Below are 15,597 nucleotides of genomic sequence, written 5' to 3'. Positions count from 1 at the left end.
GGGGCGCGGGCAGGGAGCCGAGCGCGAGGGGGCGCTGTGGGGGGGGGGCGGTGCCGCGGGCCTCAGCCTGGGCAAGGGGCGGGGGTGTGCCGGCCGCATAGAGCCAGGGGGTGCCAGCAGCAGGACAAGAGACGGCGGGCAGGAACTGATGCACTGGAAGTTCACCATGAGCACGAGGAGGAATTTCTTTGCTGTGTGGGTACTGTGCGCACTGGAACAGATTTCTCAGAGACATTCTGGCGTCTCCCTCAGGGAGATATTCCAGAACCATCTGGATTCAGTCCTGTGCTGTGTGCTGTGAGGTGGCCCTGCTTGAGCAGGTAGGTTGGACCAGGTGATCTGCTGTAGTCCTCTCCAGCCTGGTCCGTTTGGCGATTCTGTGTGTGGCAACAAGTTAAACCATGTCAGGAAAGCACTGGCCGGTGAACTGCTGCCCTGATAGAGAACACAGCCTTGGCATTAATTAAACAGAGAAAACAAAACATCAAACTAAAAAAAATCCCTCCAGACCCTCAGTTTTCAATGTTTTTAAATTGTTTCAATCAAATCTTTAGTTAAAGAATTTTGTTTGGAATTCAGGCAGTGTGTGGGATGATAATTACTTGCAATTACATTTGATATTATTCCTACAGGAGACAGGAGTTGATGCTGATGCCACCAAACTAATTTGAGTTGCTGTACATTAGCTTTTTTATGAGCATTTTAAAGAAAGGGTGATTTGGAACGTTACTAGGAAACCTCCATTCTAAGGCAGGAGATTTTGATACCAGGTCACCTATCCTGCATAGGTAGGGATGAAGCAAACTCCTGTGATATGTATTACAGATGAACTCAATTTTTAGGACTCTCACAGGAGAGGAGTGGCTGGTAACACCAGTGTTTCTTCTCCACCAGGTCTAAGGAAAATAAAATTTTAGCCATATCCCCCTCACTATCAGTCAACATTCACCATAACATGGATGACTTAGCTGACTGTTGGACTCCTTTCTAGCCTAACTCAAAAATATACACTTAAGTAGTGAGATGCACAGTTTTTAGGTTCAGATAAAGACTGTGTGATTCTCATGTTGTGTGTAGGAAGACAGGATTTGTTTTGAGCTGATGTAATTGGCACAGTTACCCTATATGCATCCTCTTATGCTGCATCCATACAACTCAATGTGAAACACCGCATTCTCTTTCTCCAAATGCTATGTAATTCACAGAAGACTAAACACTGTGCAAGATATTATGCAGCGGGAATCTGACATGGCACTTGCTGACAGCCCACAGAATGATTAGTATCTCCAGTTTCTACTCCTGCTTATTAGTTCTTAATCTCAAACAACTGACTCTGGAAGCCTTTGGCTAGTGTACAACTGCTGGAATTGGAAGTTTTCCTGGCTCCTTTCTGTTCAGCACCTGTCCACATGCAGCACTCCTTAGTTTTGACTGGGCATAGTCTCAGCTCCTATTTATGCCCAAGTGAGTTTGAAAAATCAGTTGCAGATCTAGCTCCCAAACCAACAAACAAGTACCTGTTCCTTCACACCCAGCTGCAGGATGCATTGCTCCATCCAGATTTATGGGGAAGGGAAGGAGGTATGATTGCAAAATCAGAGACCAGAACTAGGACTTCCCCTACCAGCACAGAAATAATCTGCAAGGCTACAGAGTAATGCCTGCTTCCTTGAACAAGAAGCAGGGGGTACTATTATCCAGTTTTCTCTACAGACAAGCTATTACAGCCTTTCCCTCATAAGGCCTGCATTTCCCAAACACATTTGAATGTGCAGGCTCGAGAAAGCCGAAAAGAACCAAATTGTCCCACTTCCTTCATCAGCACTTACATGATAAATAATTTATATATCAATTAATACACATTTAAAAAAAAAAACTTATAAAACTGGCAAATTCTTTCCTGCTATTGGAAAAACAGCAATAAGGAAAGCCAGCCCTAACACTGGAGGCCAAGGATATATACAGAGGCCAGAGCTGGCTGGACTTGAGACTTTGAGTCAGTGATGGACTGCTTTTCCCACCAGAAAGAGGTGTGTTCCCTGATCAGCATTGCAGCTGTTTAACATCTTATGATAAAACACCTCTCCACATGAACTGCCAGGGAGCTGAGAACTGAACACTGATGATTCTAGGATCAAGCATCTAAAATTCAGGGTTGTAATTTAAATTCAAGTCCTCCCAATACTTTTTGAGATGTACTGTCAAACTGCCATGAGAACTGACAGCTACAGGGATTAAATAGTAAATAGATAAGACATAAACTATTTTCTATTTGCTTTAAAAAACAATGTAATCTCAAAAGAAAACATTTGCAACTCATGTCCAACCTAAAGTTTACATTCCTTTAGCATTTAAAATGCACCATAAATGTCAGTAAAATAAAAGTCTGCAGGTAACAAAGCTTACTCTCTTGGAATTGTGTAACTGGGAGGCCATTAAAATCTGCCTCAAAGTTTTGAGTATTTGAAAATCCCACAGATCAGATCAAGTAAAACGCAAATACTGCAATTTTCTTTTTTTTTGGTGTTTTAGAAAACAGTACCTTTAATGGTAACATTAATCTAAACACATTTAATTCCTCATTTCCAGGTCTGTTGCATGTAGCAATTACTTAAAAAACTCATGCAGTACAAATGCAACTTACAAATAGCAGGTTCCTTTGATTTCTACACATATGTGACTCCAACAATCTGCCTAACCTTGGAAAACAACATACTGGGTAATTCTACACAGAGTGGAGCCATGCCCAGTCACCACTGCCTGCCTCACGTTCAGAAAATCAGAGAATGTCACATATTTTTTTGCCTGGTTCCAGACAAGACAACTGGAATAACTTTAATCTTGAGCTGATAAAAACAAGCCATTGTAATAGCAACAAAAAAAAACCAAGATGACACAAACTCTTTCTAGACATGTATTTCAATAGATAATGGACATAGAAGAAAGTAGAGCACAGTACAATCATGGTAGGCAACACTTAAGCTTAAATCACTAAATCAAAATTTTTTTACGTTTTATTTGAGCACTAAGATTTTGGCTCTGAATTAAAAGATTCCATAATCCTCTAGCCCCACTTCACAAACAGCACAGGCTACCAATATAAAGTATATCCATAGACACATTGAATAATAAGTATACTTGGCTACTACAGTGAACAAATCAGTAAGATGTTTTGATCACTATGCTACAAGACAATTCAGATAATCCCCATATTAGTAGCTTTCCAACATTTACGATAATGTTCAACTGAGTACAACATGAAATGAATTCAGTTCTAGTAAAAGACAGTATATCCAAAAATCTGTGATCTTCAAATGAAACGTTATGTCTTGACAGATTAACTTAATCCTTCCTTTAAAGTAATATAACAGATGTAATAATGTTTATGTATTAACTATATTAATATGCCTTAGATTCTAAAAACAGTACTTACTGAAGAATCATTCTTACAATAAAATGCAGCTGACAGTCTTAGCAACTTACAACATTTAAAGTGAAGCAATTTTTATCCCCCTCAAAGTGTGTTCAAAGTACTCAGTACTTGTCATACACATTTTAGTTTTTCCAATTATCTTTATTTTTGTGCATTTTTTAGATAGAGATCATCTATCTTTTTTTTTTTTTAATCAGAGATCCACAGTTCTTCCCCACTCCATGTTAAGAATCCCAAATAACTTATGGTAAAAATACAAATTCTGTTTTGGAAGAAAACATACAAAATATACACCATGTAGTGTGCGCACCTAAACATCTTGATTGTCAAGTAGTGCAAGTTTCCCCTTTGACATATACACTTCTTTGGTTTTAGAGACAAGAATTTGTTTCACTCATCTTTGCTGATGCCATTTCTTGCCATTTTTGGCAGTCTTTGTCCCTTCGTGTAAGCATGGTACCAGAAGTGGAGAAACAAGACTAAAAACATAGAGCCATAAAGCCAAATAATAAACATGAAAATTGGATACTGGTACGGACAATCATCCATGATGTAGATTTGTCCTATATGGACTGTAATCATAATAAACTGGACCTGGAGGAAAAAGGTGAAGAAAATAAGTACTTTTAAAATAAATTACATCCTTAGTACAGAAGTTGAAAAATTTCAGCATAGCTTGTTTGCTGAAAAGCAGATAAGTAGGGGTAGAGTGGGGGGAAAGCAAGGAGCAACAGTGACAACAGTACAACTTCTTAATATGGCACAGATGCACCTTTATAGCCCATCTCCCCAAAATATTTCTGCACTGAAAAACAGGTCTACGTAATAAAGGAAGAGAAGTTCAGGGACAAACTAAGAAGCTCATGGTAGGAGAATAGGATTCTACCCTGGCTAGTTGGATGGATGGAGGCAGATAGTGTTTGTCCACTGAAAAATGGGAGGTTCCTTTAGAAAAATTAGGGGAAAAAAAAAAAAATAAAAGCAAGCAACCATTATAGGGTTAGGGAACAAGAATTCCCACCTTTCCTGCATACTAGCATGTGACAAAAAGACACTCTGCATGAAGTCCAAGTTTATCGTCCACTGGTAATGCCTCCAAGTCGAAAAGACCAAGTTATAAATATTCAGGCTATATCGTTTGGAGTTGCACATGGTTACATGAACTATTCTACTAAAACCAGCCCTGGTGCAAGCTGACAGGGAGCTCCTTTACCTCCTCAGCACCTTTGCTCATTCTAAGCCAATTGTTTAGTCAGAAACTGAATTTTGAAACCCATCTATTAAATGAGGTGGGCATGAAAAAGCACTCAGAAGAGCAAACTTTTGAAAGAGACCTAAAGCTGATAAAAGACTTAATATACTGTAAAAGTGGGTTTTAACGTACTGGGTTGAAGAGAGGTAAAATTTCTGAACACAAACATTTTCTATGAAAGAAGATCAAGTTCTAAATTAATACTTTTTCCCCTTTTCTTGCTACATTTTACATGTAGTTACTAGTTATATGTGTATTCTGTACATTATTTGTATTTTCTTGGTGTACATTTATATATTAATAATTTTTATACAAGCAATGAGTCATGTAAATATATTTACCAAGTACTGCATAACTGAAAAGCTTATTTGTCTAAATCTGTGATTAGAGTGAACGCTGAAGTCAGCAGATTTAAATATATTACTGTGGAGAGCTCACACCTTTTGTTATCCTCAATTAAAACATTAGTGAAGCTTATACCTACTGTAAGCTCCACACGAGTATAACCAAAAGGACAAATTTATTGCATTAAATCTGTGTTAGCTACAATCAGGTTTTTGAGAGGTGCATATGTTAAAACAGCTACTCACAAGTTGTATAGTTGTCATGTACTTTTTCCACCACAAATATTTATGATAGGCTGGTCCCAGAGAACAGATTCCATAGTAAGTGTACATGATAACATGCACAATACAGTTCAGCAAAGCATGAAATGTTCCTAAACCACCTGTAGAAAAACAAAACATAGTAGTATTACAGCAGGTATTTAAAAAGCCACTGAGATCCTAGCAGATTGTTTTGAGCCAGGCTATCTAAAACATGTACCACAAAACTTAGACTTTGACTAACCCTCAAGATATTTTTCCTGAATTGGGTTGATACCAATTCTGACAGATCACATAATTTTCTTGTCTCAGAAAAAGTTTATCTAAGCATTCCCAAAACAGCAGTAAAACAGAGCTGATCTAATTACGTGTAAAAACATTTCTTTGGGTTCAATTTTTATTATTTTTTTATTAAAACATAAATTTGATAGATACACAGAAAACTTAGTAGAAAGCATTCCGCCTGGTTTTTGCCTCCTTTCTGGACATCATGATGAACTTCAAAAAGCTGTAGAGAATAAATAATAAGTCTCTTCTCAATACAGATTTCCAGATTCCCAGGGAAGGAAATACCATTTCAGACAGTAAGTTTTTGTAATCATGAACAAGGGTCTCGCAAATCCATTGTCAATCTCAAAACATACTTACACTGAAAGGGAAACTTAGTAGGGCCAATTTTGGGATAAATTTATGACTGAAACTGGTAACACATGAGTATTTCACAGAACAAGTAAGAAAACACTTCCTTTTCTGTTAGATTAACCACAGAGCTACGTGATCCTGCTCAAAGTAGCTTTATTTTAATGAACACAAGAAATTAGAGGTAAAAGTGATCTGAGAAGCATCAGAGAGCAAAGTATTTTTAAAAGAAGCATGGATATGAAAACAATGATCATCAAAAAGAAAATGAGATGACATAAAAGGAGACATTTAGCGAGAAAAAGAGTGTAATTTTCCCATTTAGAATCATTCCAATCAAAAATAAAATCTATTTTGTGTTTTTAGTAGCTCAAACTACTCTTACAGCTTGAGAAGGCACAACTCATCCAGCTGTGATTGCAAACTTTCTTTGAAACTTAGCTATTGTATTTTTAAAAATAATTTGAATGTTCTTACAGTTCAAATATACATACTTTTTTTGGCTTGTGCTGTGAATATTCAGAAGAAAAAACAAATAGCTAAAGCAGAGAAAAAAGGAACCTACAAAACAGTACAAAAATATGCTTCAAAAAGCAACACTATAATAAGCATCATTTTATAATTCTCTATTTATATCAGATCAGAGAAAAAACAGCATCTCCATCCTGTTTGGTTATGGGTTTTTTACAAACAGTTTGAAAACATGATGCTGATCTGAAAACAGATGTTGCTGTTTAGAAGGACAAGCACTGATGAAACTAAATACAAGGTAAACGTCAGCAGGACTGAAATTTTTGGAAAAAATTTAAACTTATCAAACAACAGTATTTGGAAAGATAAGTGTGAAGATAAGCAATAGAGTTTTTGGAATAAACATGGCTCTGCATAAATATGAGGGACTATTACTACCATAGGACAGAACAATTCTTGCACACTGCTGAAAGCATTTGTCTAATTATCACATGGGAAATTAGAATCTGATGCAAAATCAGAAGCCTGTAGCTGGTATACTGATCCAACGCCCAGATAAAATGGAGAAAGTTAATCACCTATAAGTGGAAAATTTTCAAGGTTGAAGAGGAGGGACTGCTATTTGCTGCAGGTTTCCTGTTGCAGACCTATAAACACACTAGGGTCTATGCTGAGACAACCATTCACAGTTTTATTATGAAGGTAACAGCAGTCACTCAGCAAGATTTGAGAAACGCTTAATCAATCCACCACTTTCCTAATAACAGGAACTCCACAAATACAACAGAAGTACATCCATTTATGCACAAGGAAAAGCTGCACATTGGAAAGGTTCAAAAGATATACAAATTTTCTGGAGTGCTTTCTAGACCAGTCCAGAAAAAAACAGACATAAAATAGACATTAAGAGATTAGACTGAAAAGCAGTGGAACAACTGCTTCATCAGTTCATCACCAATTTTCCAGGACAAAAAAAAGAAAAAAACACAAAACATGTTCCCAGGTAAACATGTATGAAACCCCACTATTTCTCAGCAGAAGCTTCTAAAAAAGCGTAAGTTGTCCCAGAAATTGATTAATAAATGACTATGCATTTCTCCATTTTGTGCTTTTCAGACTATTCTCATGGCAAGTTGTATTTATTAGTGGTGCACACTGATAAAGTGGCATACGAAAATGCATGCAAAGACACACCAAGCAGGAAAGGAGAAAGTGAAGGTAAGCCGATAGCAGTCAAAGAATTTAAATTTTAAAAAAAATTCAAATGTTACTTTAATAAAGAAAGGTCCAGGAAAATATTTTTCTAGTTTTGTGAAAGCTGAAGTATCAGGTGTAAATAAATTCCACACACGCTACCTAAAGCCGGTAAAAGTAACTGCAACAAAGGCCAAATAATTTCTCAAACAGGAAAAAAAAAGGAATGCACTCCTCTACTCCAACTTAGTTCTTACATTGTTAGGGGAAAAATGGTTATAAAGTAATTTTAACAGAATTATTTACTTCATGTGTCTCCCCTAGGACTTACAATTTTTCAGTGACTTCTTTTTCATCTAATAATGTTTTTTGCTTGTACCCAACTCTCTTCTCTGAACCTCTTCCCCCCCATAAGAAATCAGCACTGAACAAAATGCCATCAAATAGGAAAAATGAGTAATCCCCACCTATTTAAATAATTATGATTCAGTTCCATAAAATAACTGCAGAAGTATAAATTTAAAAACACTGATGTTTCCAAGGTGTTTAATTCTCTTTTTCTTTTTGTCTACTATAGGTAACTTTCACTACCAGAAGATATGTTCAACTTAAACTCCACTCTCTCTCCATACCTGCAGCAAATTTGACTCCAAACCACCAGGTCCACGGCATGATGGAATGATGAAAGACATGCAGGAATGTAACTTGGTTGTTTTTCTTACGTAACACAAAAAATATCTGAAAGAGATTTTTAATGAACAGAATGTTACAGAAAATAATCAAACCAAACATATTTAAAGAAAAATGTACACATCAGTGCACTACTATACATTTAAAAGTTCTTCACAGTTACCATGTTGGGAGAAGAAAAACTAAGTGACTGTCTGGCTATGCAAACTAGTTTTCTAAAAACCTTAAAGCCAATAAGCAAAATCCACCTGTGAAATCTCAAAAGCCAAGGCAAGCTTTGAAACCAAATGTCAAAGATTGAGCCATCATCTACATGTGCACCAAACCATGTAAGATGGAATTGCTTGGATTGAGAAGTCTCTACAAGCATCAGATTTTAAGTCCCCTGAGCTATTAATGAAAGGTCATTTGAGAAAATTAACAGGACTAGCAGTAGAAAATACTATGTTAGATAAATAACACTTTATTATCAATTTTAACTTAGCTACCATTGGAAAACATCAAAATTATACAGAATATAGGTAGGTATTCTTAATTGATATTGACAGGCCCCATTTTAAAGGGCAGGCATCAAGGGAAATGTTAAGGGAAGAGAGTAAAAAAATCTGTAAGGAGAAGTCAGGTCATGGAACAAGTAGTATCAGATGGCAAGCAAACAAGCACAGAAGAAAAGAAGCCTGGTGTACCAGAGAAAACATTTTGAATCAGCTGATTTAAATATAGCTAAGAAATTACTTTTGCAATAAAACAAAAAAAGCTGATGAGAAATGGGTCCCTAATTGTGTGTATTCAAACAAAATAAATTAAAGAAAAAAATAAAAAATCAGGACTAATTAAAAAAGAGCACTATAACCTGTGAGGAATAAAGGCAGATTGAGCAATATATTCGTCAGGATTTTCCATCTTCAGCATTCCTGACACTTCCGTTACCATTCCATTTGGTTTAGTCACTAAGATCTTCCAGTGCTGAATCTTGAACATTTGCAGGTGTAAAGTCAGATGGCCAGCTTTTGCTCTAGAGGATGTAGAACATCCTCACTGCTCATGAGTCAGCTCCTGAACCACCACTCTTGTACCCCAAACAATAGGGCAAATAGAACTGCAACTAATTCCAACACTGAGAAGCTGGTTTGAAAATATCTCAGTCCTATCTGGTGCCAGTGTTGGAAAGATGGCTGCTGGTGGTGAGCAAGGTCTGCATTCTGCTTCCGTGCATCACTACTCAGACTTTGTTTGAAACAGGCTAGAGAGCCAGGCTGACATCAAATATGTCTGTAGTCACGACACTCAAGACCATCTCAGGGATTTAGAGCAAGTAGGTATGGCAATTTTGTCCTGCATTCAGACATCCTGCCGATGATATGTATGCAGAAGATAAAATCTGAAAATTATGTGAAAAAAAAATTCAGCAAGATAAACTGTTTTTTATCTGCAGTGTTGAGACAAGCACTGCCGTAGCATAACAGATTAGTGTACTCAGGTGTTAAACAGACAAGTTATAAAGACTTCCTAAAAATTTAAAGGTGTGTTCCCTCATTAACATTTTTCCTGATAATGAAGGATGAACAGTGTAAAAAGACAGTACAAAGTGTAAAAAGACAAAGATATAATAGGGATAAACATTGTGATCATATTCTAATAATTGAAGACTGGAGGACTAAATAAAAAGCAACTTATATCCTGAGCCCTGAACAGCACCAGTTCTGCTCTGAAAAGGAAAAAGAACAACTTCTTTTATTACGCTACAAATACTTACAGTGTCTAATAATTCAATGAACTTGGAAAAGAAATAAAGCCAACAAGTTCGCACCATCTGCAAGAGTAAAAATCAAATTGTCAAACCATGAAAGTCATAAACAAAACTGAGCAGGACAAATAATTATCTATATGTTGTAGAGTTAGAATATATATTAGTTTTGATAATAAGTTGATGATATGGGGATAAGGGGTGAAATGTCCTGAGGTGATTTTATGATGCTGGTATCCCCTTCGTGCTCAGAGCTACTCTTAAAGGTGCAGAACTTAATATGTAACATAAACCAGGCGACTGGGGATACAAGCATCATAAAGTCACCCCAGGACACTACGTAAAGGAAAGTACTGGGCCAAGTGATGTTACAAGGTTGACCGAAATATTTAAATGTATAGTTTGATTGTTTTTTCTTTAAAAACACAAAACGATTTTTAAACTTAAAGGAATTTTAAAACCAACAGAAAGAAGCCAATTAATTCCTTGCCTCTTTCTTCCTCCCAAGCAATCAACCAGCCTGTCCCTCTGGTTAACTCACGTGCTCTACATTATGCAAGAGGGCATTTCCATTTAGTGCATTCCACTCCACAACAGTGCATTCAAAAAGCAGACTGTTCAAAAAGCATTTCTAAAAATTAAGTAAATGTATAACACACTACTTTGAACAACCTGGTCTAGTGGAAGGTGTCCTTGCTCATATCAGGGGCTTTGGAACTAGGTCGCCAAGGTCACTTCCAACCTAAACTATTCTATTGTTTTACAGTAACAATTCACCTTTGTCTTCAGCAACTTACTCTTAGAGCTGTCGGTGACCTCGAGTAGTCAACAATGTCACACCGGAATGAGTATCCTGTGGCCCAGCCTGACATAAGAAACTGGAGGAAAGGGCAAAGATTAATTTTATACCTTTTAAAAAATTCATTAATTTTGGATTACTTTTGCAATCACTAAGCAGGAGGGGAAAAACAATATTAAAACCACCTTAAATCAGCAACTTTGTCAATCATCTACCTGTGTGTGGAATAGCTACCACAAAAATCCTTTGCTGTTGCAGATTAATGAATTTTTAATTCCAGGACCACACCCATAGACAAGAATTTTCTTCCTACACCCATTATTTCAGCATTAGAACTGAAGAGAAGAAAGAGATGCATCTCAAAACCTGTGTTAAATGACAACTTACTGTGTAAGTAAGACCACAAAACCAAATACAGTTCTTTTGAAAACTGCTATCACAGCTAATTATCTTAATACAAAAAAAATACAACACAGCATCTTAATACTCCAACAAAACCAGCACAACAGAAAGCTGTTGCTATTTATCATTAAAGACAAGGAATAAAACATTATGCATGATGTATATTTAATATCATAGTTTCTTAAATTCTGCTTAGTTAAACTTCATGGTTCAATTAGTTTTCCACCCAAACAAGTGACAAGAAGCTACAGCTGAGAGCACACACATGACCAAAGGACTATATATATAGAATACAATACAATATTTTCTCTTGGAATATATTAAGGTTTAGACAAGAACAACAATATTAATATTTTACTTGGCTTATTCTACTGCCAGCAACTATGACATCTGTATTTTATATCTTCATGTTGCTTCTCATTATCACCATCCACTCATGCATGGTAAGAGCCTCACCTCTCCTAACAGAAGCAGGCTTTTGTCCTTTTAATTTCCTGAAAGATCTGATTGCTTAAAAAAAAAACATGTTTTTTTGGAACACCAAAAAAACAGCACAACCAAGTGACTTGGTTACAAAAAGGGAAAAAGGGAAAGAATCAGCTTCTTGCTGACCACCAGACAATATAGCAGAAATTCACTCAGTTACACTCTGTCCATGTACTCTTTCATGAAACTGTAACATGGAAATCTTGACAGCAGACTTATTGAATACCATGCCAGTGTCAGACACTAACAGAAGTGTAATCTTTTTTTTCTTTTATTCTCTGTGGGTTTTTGTTTGTTTTTTTCTGAGGTTTATAACCAAAACTAAACTTGGAACCAAATTCCAAAAGGAATTTTGGCAATTTAAAAAAAAAAGTCTAAATAGCAAAAATATTCATCTTGCCCTCCACTTTCCACTCAACGGTCATGACACAAAGTAGCTGCTGCTGCAGTGCCTTTAGAGAGGTTAGAAGAAATGTAGTTCACTGTAACTCATTATAAGATTCATGCAAATTAAGCTAACAGGAACCTATCCTGCCGATTTGGCACAATAACCTGACAACTTTTTATTAGTAGTTTCCCAAATCTGAAATAGGCACTTAGCCTGAGAGTCACACAGAGGGTCAGTACTAGCACAGTGATGCTTCACAAAGCAAACGTGTAATGCTGTCATTTACACAGTACCATCAACAAATAGCTACACTTACAAAAACCCCACCAAAGCCCAACAAATCCCAACAAACAAGTAAAGTCCAACAGCAGCAAAATCTCAACAGTGCTTTTGGGAAAAAAAAAAAAAAAAGAAAAAAAAGAAAAAAGAGAGAATTTGCTATTTTGGGGTTGTGGGGAAAATAAGTATTAAATATATAAATAATTTGGGCTTGGGGGGGAAGCAGGGGCAGAGGTTGGAGGTTTTTTGTTTAGAGGGGTTTTGTGTCTTTGTTTAAAGGATAAAACAGCCTTGAATTAGATTTTGCTATCCTCTGTCATTGATTTCTGTCTTTTAAAAGGCAGATCTAACTGAAGATTATTTCTCTATACTGTATGTATATTTATACTCTATACAGTGTTTGAAACATTAGTTGTTGTTCCTTCCCCTTAAGGGCAGGTTGTCACATTATCACCTAGTAGGACAGAAACAATTACAAAATACTAAGAAAAGCATATTGCTTTTTCTTGTACTGCTTTAACTGCTGCAGTACAATGAATTTAAATGATAAAAACTTAAAACTTTTTAAATTATGTATAATGACACAAAATGTTTCATGTTCTCTCTTTCTGGGTATGATTTATTCCCTTTTTCCAAGAATTACAAGTTTCGCATACATCTTGGAGGAATATAATTACTGCCATGACAGTAATATTTTTTTGACAATTGCAGTGTGGAAATCATATTAATAAATTTATTAAAAAATAGTTGTTAAAGACATGAAATATAAAAATGCATTACAAACATAGTACTTACTTCATAGGTCATATATAAAGAGAGAGCTACCACACTAAAATTATAAAATGTCATGATCTGCCTGAGTTCAAAAGGTTTTTTATTTTCCATGAGTTTGGGTCCCAAGGAAGTGACAAAATAAACATAGGTTCCAATGATGAAAGTTGTTGGAAAAGGTGAAGACATGAGTGGCCAACCTTCCAGTCTTGGATCTAGAGGGGATGGGGGAGGAAAAAAAAAGTCAGATGTCAACAGTACTTACTAAAACAGCTACAGAAAAGTATTTAATTCTTGATGCTCTAGGTTTTTCTGTCACAAATCATGTTTCAGATTCCATTCACTCTAAATCCATACTGCCTGGATAACATGATTCATTGCTTCTTTCTTCACATATAATGAAAAGGAGACACAGAATCTCAAGTGACATGATTTTGTCTTTACAGCATGACAAAGCACACACTTTCATAATGACAAGAAAGTTATAATACAACAAGCAAATGTTGCAAATTACCCCACAGTTATGCCAGAGAGATGTATTGCAGAGGCACCTCCTCCTAAGCACATCCCACTCCCTCTCTCTGCCGATGAGGCTGGCAGGTATTTCATCTGAGCATCACCATGATTCCACTGCATCCTTCTGTGGTTCATCACAGAGTCCCAGATCACCAAAGACTGCCACATTTCTCCATAAGCAGGTGAAGTGATACAAACCTGATGTAATTTTTATTTTCATTAATTATTTTTTTTTATACTGACTTTTGTAAGATTTGGTTCAGAATGATCCCAAACTTAACTACTGACTCAGAAAACTCTTTCTTTCATGGTCTGCTGCTGTATTTTAAGGGTAAAATTACACTAATGTTTTTTTGTCAAGTGTTTAATTCATAGCCAAATGTTTCAAGTCAGCAAATTTTCAGCCCACAGCATTCAAGCAATCTTCAACCCATGAGACCCTCTGATGTGGTTAACAGCCACTGCAAGTGTAAAAACAAATTGAGGAGGAGAGCACATTATAATACTTCTCGCAGCTTGTAATGTGCCAGAGCTGCTGCCCACAGACCAAGAAGGATTGTGACCCACAGCATGGAGAATCTGCTCGTATGTACTGCAAGAGAACCACCATCTCTTCACAATTGATTGTTTTTGTTGTATCCACCCTTGCCCTGGCTCCTACCAAAACTTTTCCACTGTTCTTCCCAGTCTGATCCAGAGAAAATCAAGTTCCACCACTAACGCTGTGATCCAAATACAAGCACTGTTGGGGCAGGGAGACAACTTGGCTTCTGGAGTCATGGAGATTGCAGCAGAAATGCTCACTCCATCCCAATCCACTTCACCCCATGAGTCATACTGATATTAAATTCCCTGCTCGCTTGCAGGCTGTACTTCAACTGAACAAGAAAAGTGGTGCTCAGCTAAGCTGGAAAAGATAAATCAGTAATTTTATCTATCAAACCCTCACCACTTCACAATTTTTTTCCAGGAATTAGCTAATCCCTTTCTGAGACTGATGGGTCTCAACCCCAAAACTGAAGTCTTCTCTATCCAGCTTTTGGTAAGCATACAAAATAACAAAGTTGAATAGAAGTGAAGTGTGATTAACATCCCTTACTTAATGCAACAAGAGACTAACATCCTTTTTCAAAGTACCACTGTGACAGAATTAATTACTCTGAGGATTAATTTCAAAATACTGAAACTTACTGGAGCTTGAGTTTCTTTTTTTCATTTTGCAAAAGCAAAATGCAGTAATGCCATATGCCTGCATTAATTAACTGATAAAATGCAATTGTTTGGTAATGAAAAAGAGTTAAAACTATGCATTCAGCACTCAAACTACATATTCAGGCAACCAAAGACACTGACAGGAGAATCACTGTCTGTATTTTATTTAGAGTTTATATCCATAAACTACCTGAGTTTTGTTTACTTCCTATTTTAAAATGCAGAAACTAGACTGTCATGTAAATAGGTAACCTAGCAAGTCTTACAAATATTCACAAGATGACAAAGCTACTTCTAAGCTGATAAACAGCACACCTAGCATAGCTACACATTGCTATTCAAAATTATTGGGAGTTAGTAAGTTTTAGATTTAAATGACTCACCAGCATCTTTAATCCATTCATCATACAGTAGTATAGCCTTTGATGTCAGATTGCTAAAGGCCATTTTCACTTGACTTTTATGATGCTGCCTGCAGAAAACAAACCGAAACAGAAATACGGATTTTTGTCAATAAAGAAAGATTAATAAAGTTTTTTAGAAAATATTTTCAGGAAACAGAGTTGTAAAAGAAGAGAAAAGGCTGACAGAACACCATATGTGAAATAGAGATCAGGAAGTATTAGCTGGCCACATCCCACTATCCTTGGGTCTAATTTATAACAGCGCTGTTATGCACAATATGATTTTGCAATCTCTATGTACAAACCAGG

At 36.4% G+C, this 15,597-nt stretch overlaps 1 protein-coding gene and 1 long non-coding RNA gene across 2 annotated transcripts in view; one reads left to right on the top strand and one right to left on the bottom strand.

The window, feature by feature from the left end:
• The first annotated feature begins 86 nt into the window (after window positions 1-86).
• Window positions 87-8,274, top strand: LOC131573792 (uncharacterized). The gene is made up of 3 exons (XR_009276256.1): window positions 87-320; window positions 7,517-7,618; window positions 8,172-8,274. It is a non-coding gene; the product is annotated as an uncharacterized LOC131573792 (long non-coding RNA).
• The window catches only part of ELOVL7 (ELOVL fatty acid elongase 7), a 31,898-nt gene continuing 19,011 nt past the window's right edge, over window positions 2,711-15,597 (bottom strand). The window contains exons 2-8 of the mRNA XM_058828047.1: window positions 15,268-15,356; window positions 13,181-13,371; window positions 10,829-10,909; window positions 10,041-10,097; window positions 8,227-8,332; window positions 5,276-5,412; window positions 2,711-4,027 (exon numbers count right to left, since the gene is read on the bottom strand). Coding sequence (XP_058684030.1) covers window positions 3,824-4,027; window positions 5,276-5,412; window positions 8,227-8,332; window positions 10,041-10,097; window positions 10,829-10,909; window positions 13,181-13,371; window positions 15,268-15,331 — 840 coding nt within the window. The 5' untranslated portion in view covers window positions 15,332-15,356 and the 3' untranslated portion in view covers window positions 2,711-3,823. The remainder of the gene's footprint in view (window positions 4,028-5,275; window positions 5,413-8,226; window positions 8,333-10,040; window positions 10,098-10,828; window positions 10,910-13,180; window positions 13,372-15,267; window positions 15,357-15,597) is intronic.

This window comes from Poecile atricapillus, chromosome Z (assembly GCF_030490865.1).
Source record: "Poecile atricapillus isolate bPoeAtr1 chromosome Z, bPoeAtr1.hap1, whole genome shotgun sequence".
Taxonomy (NCBI): Eukaryota; Metazoa; Chordata; class Aves; order Passeriformes; family Paridae; genus Poecile; species Poecile atricapillus.
This window is presented reverse-complemented; position numbering and strand designations above follow the sequence as displayed.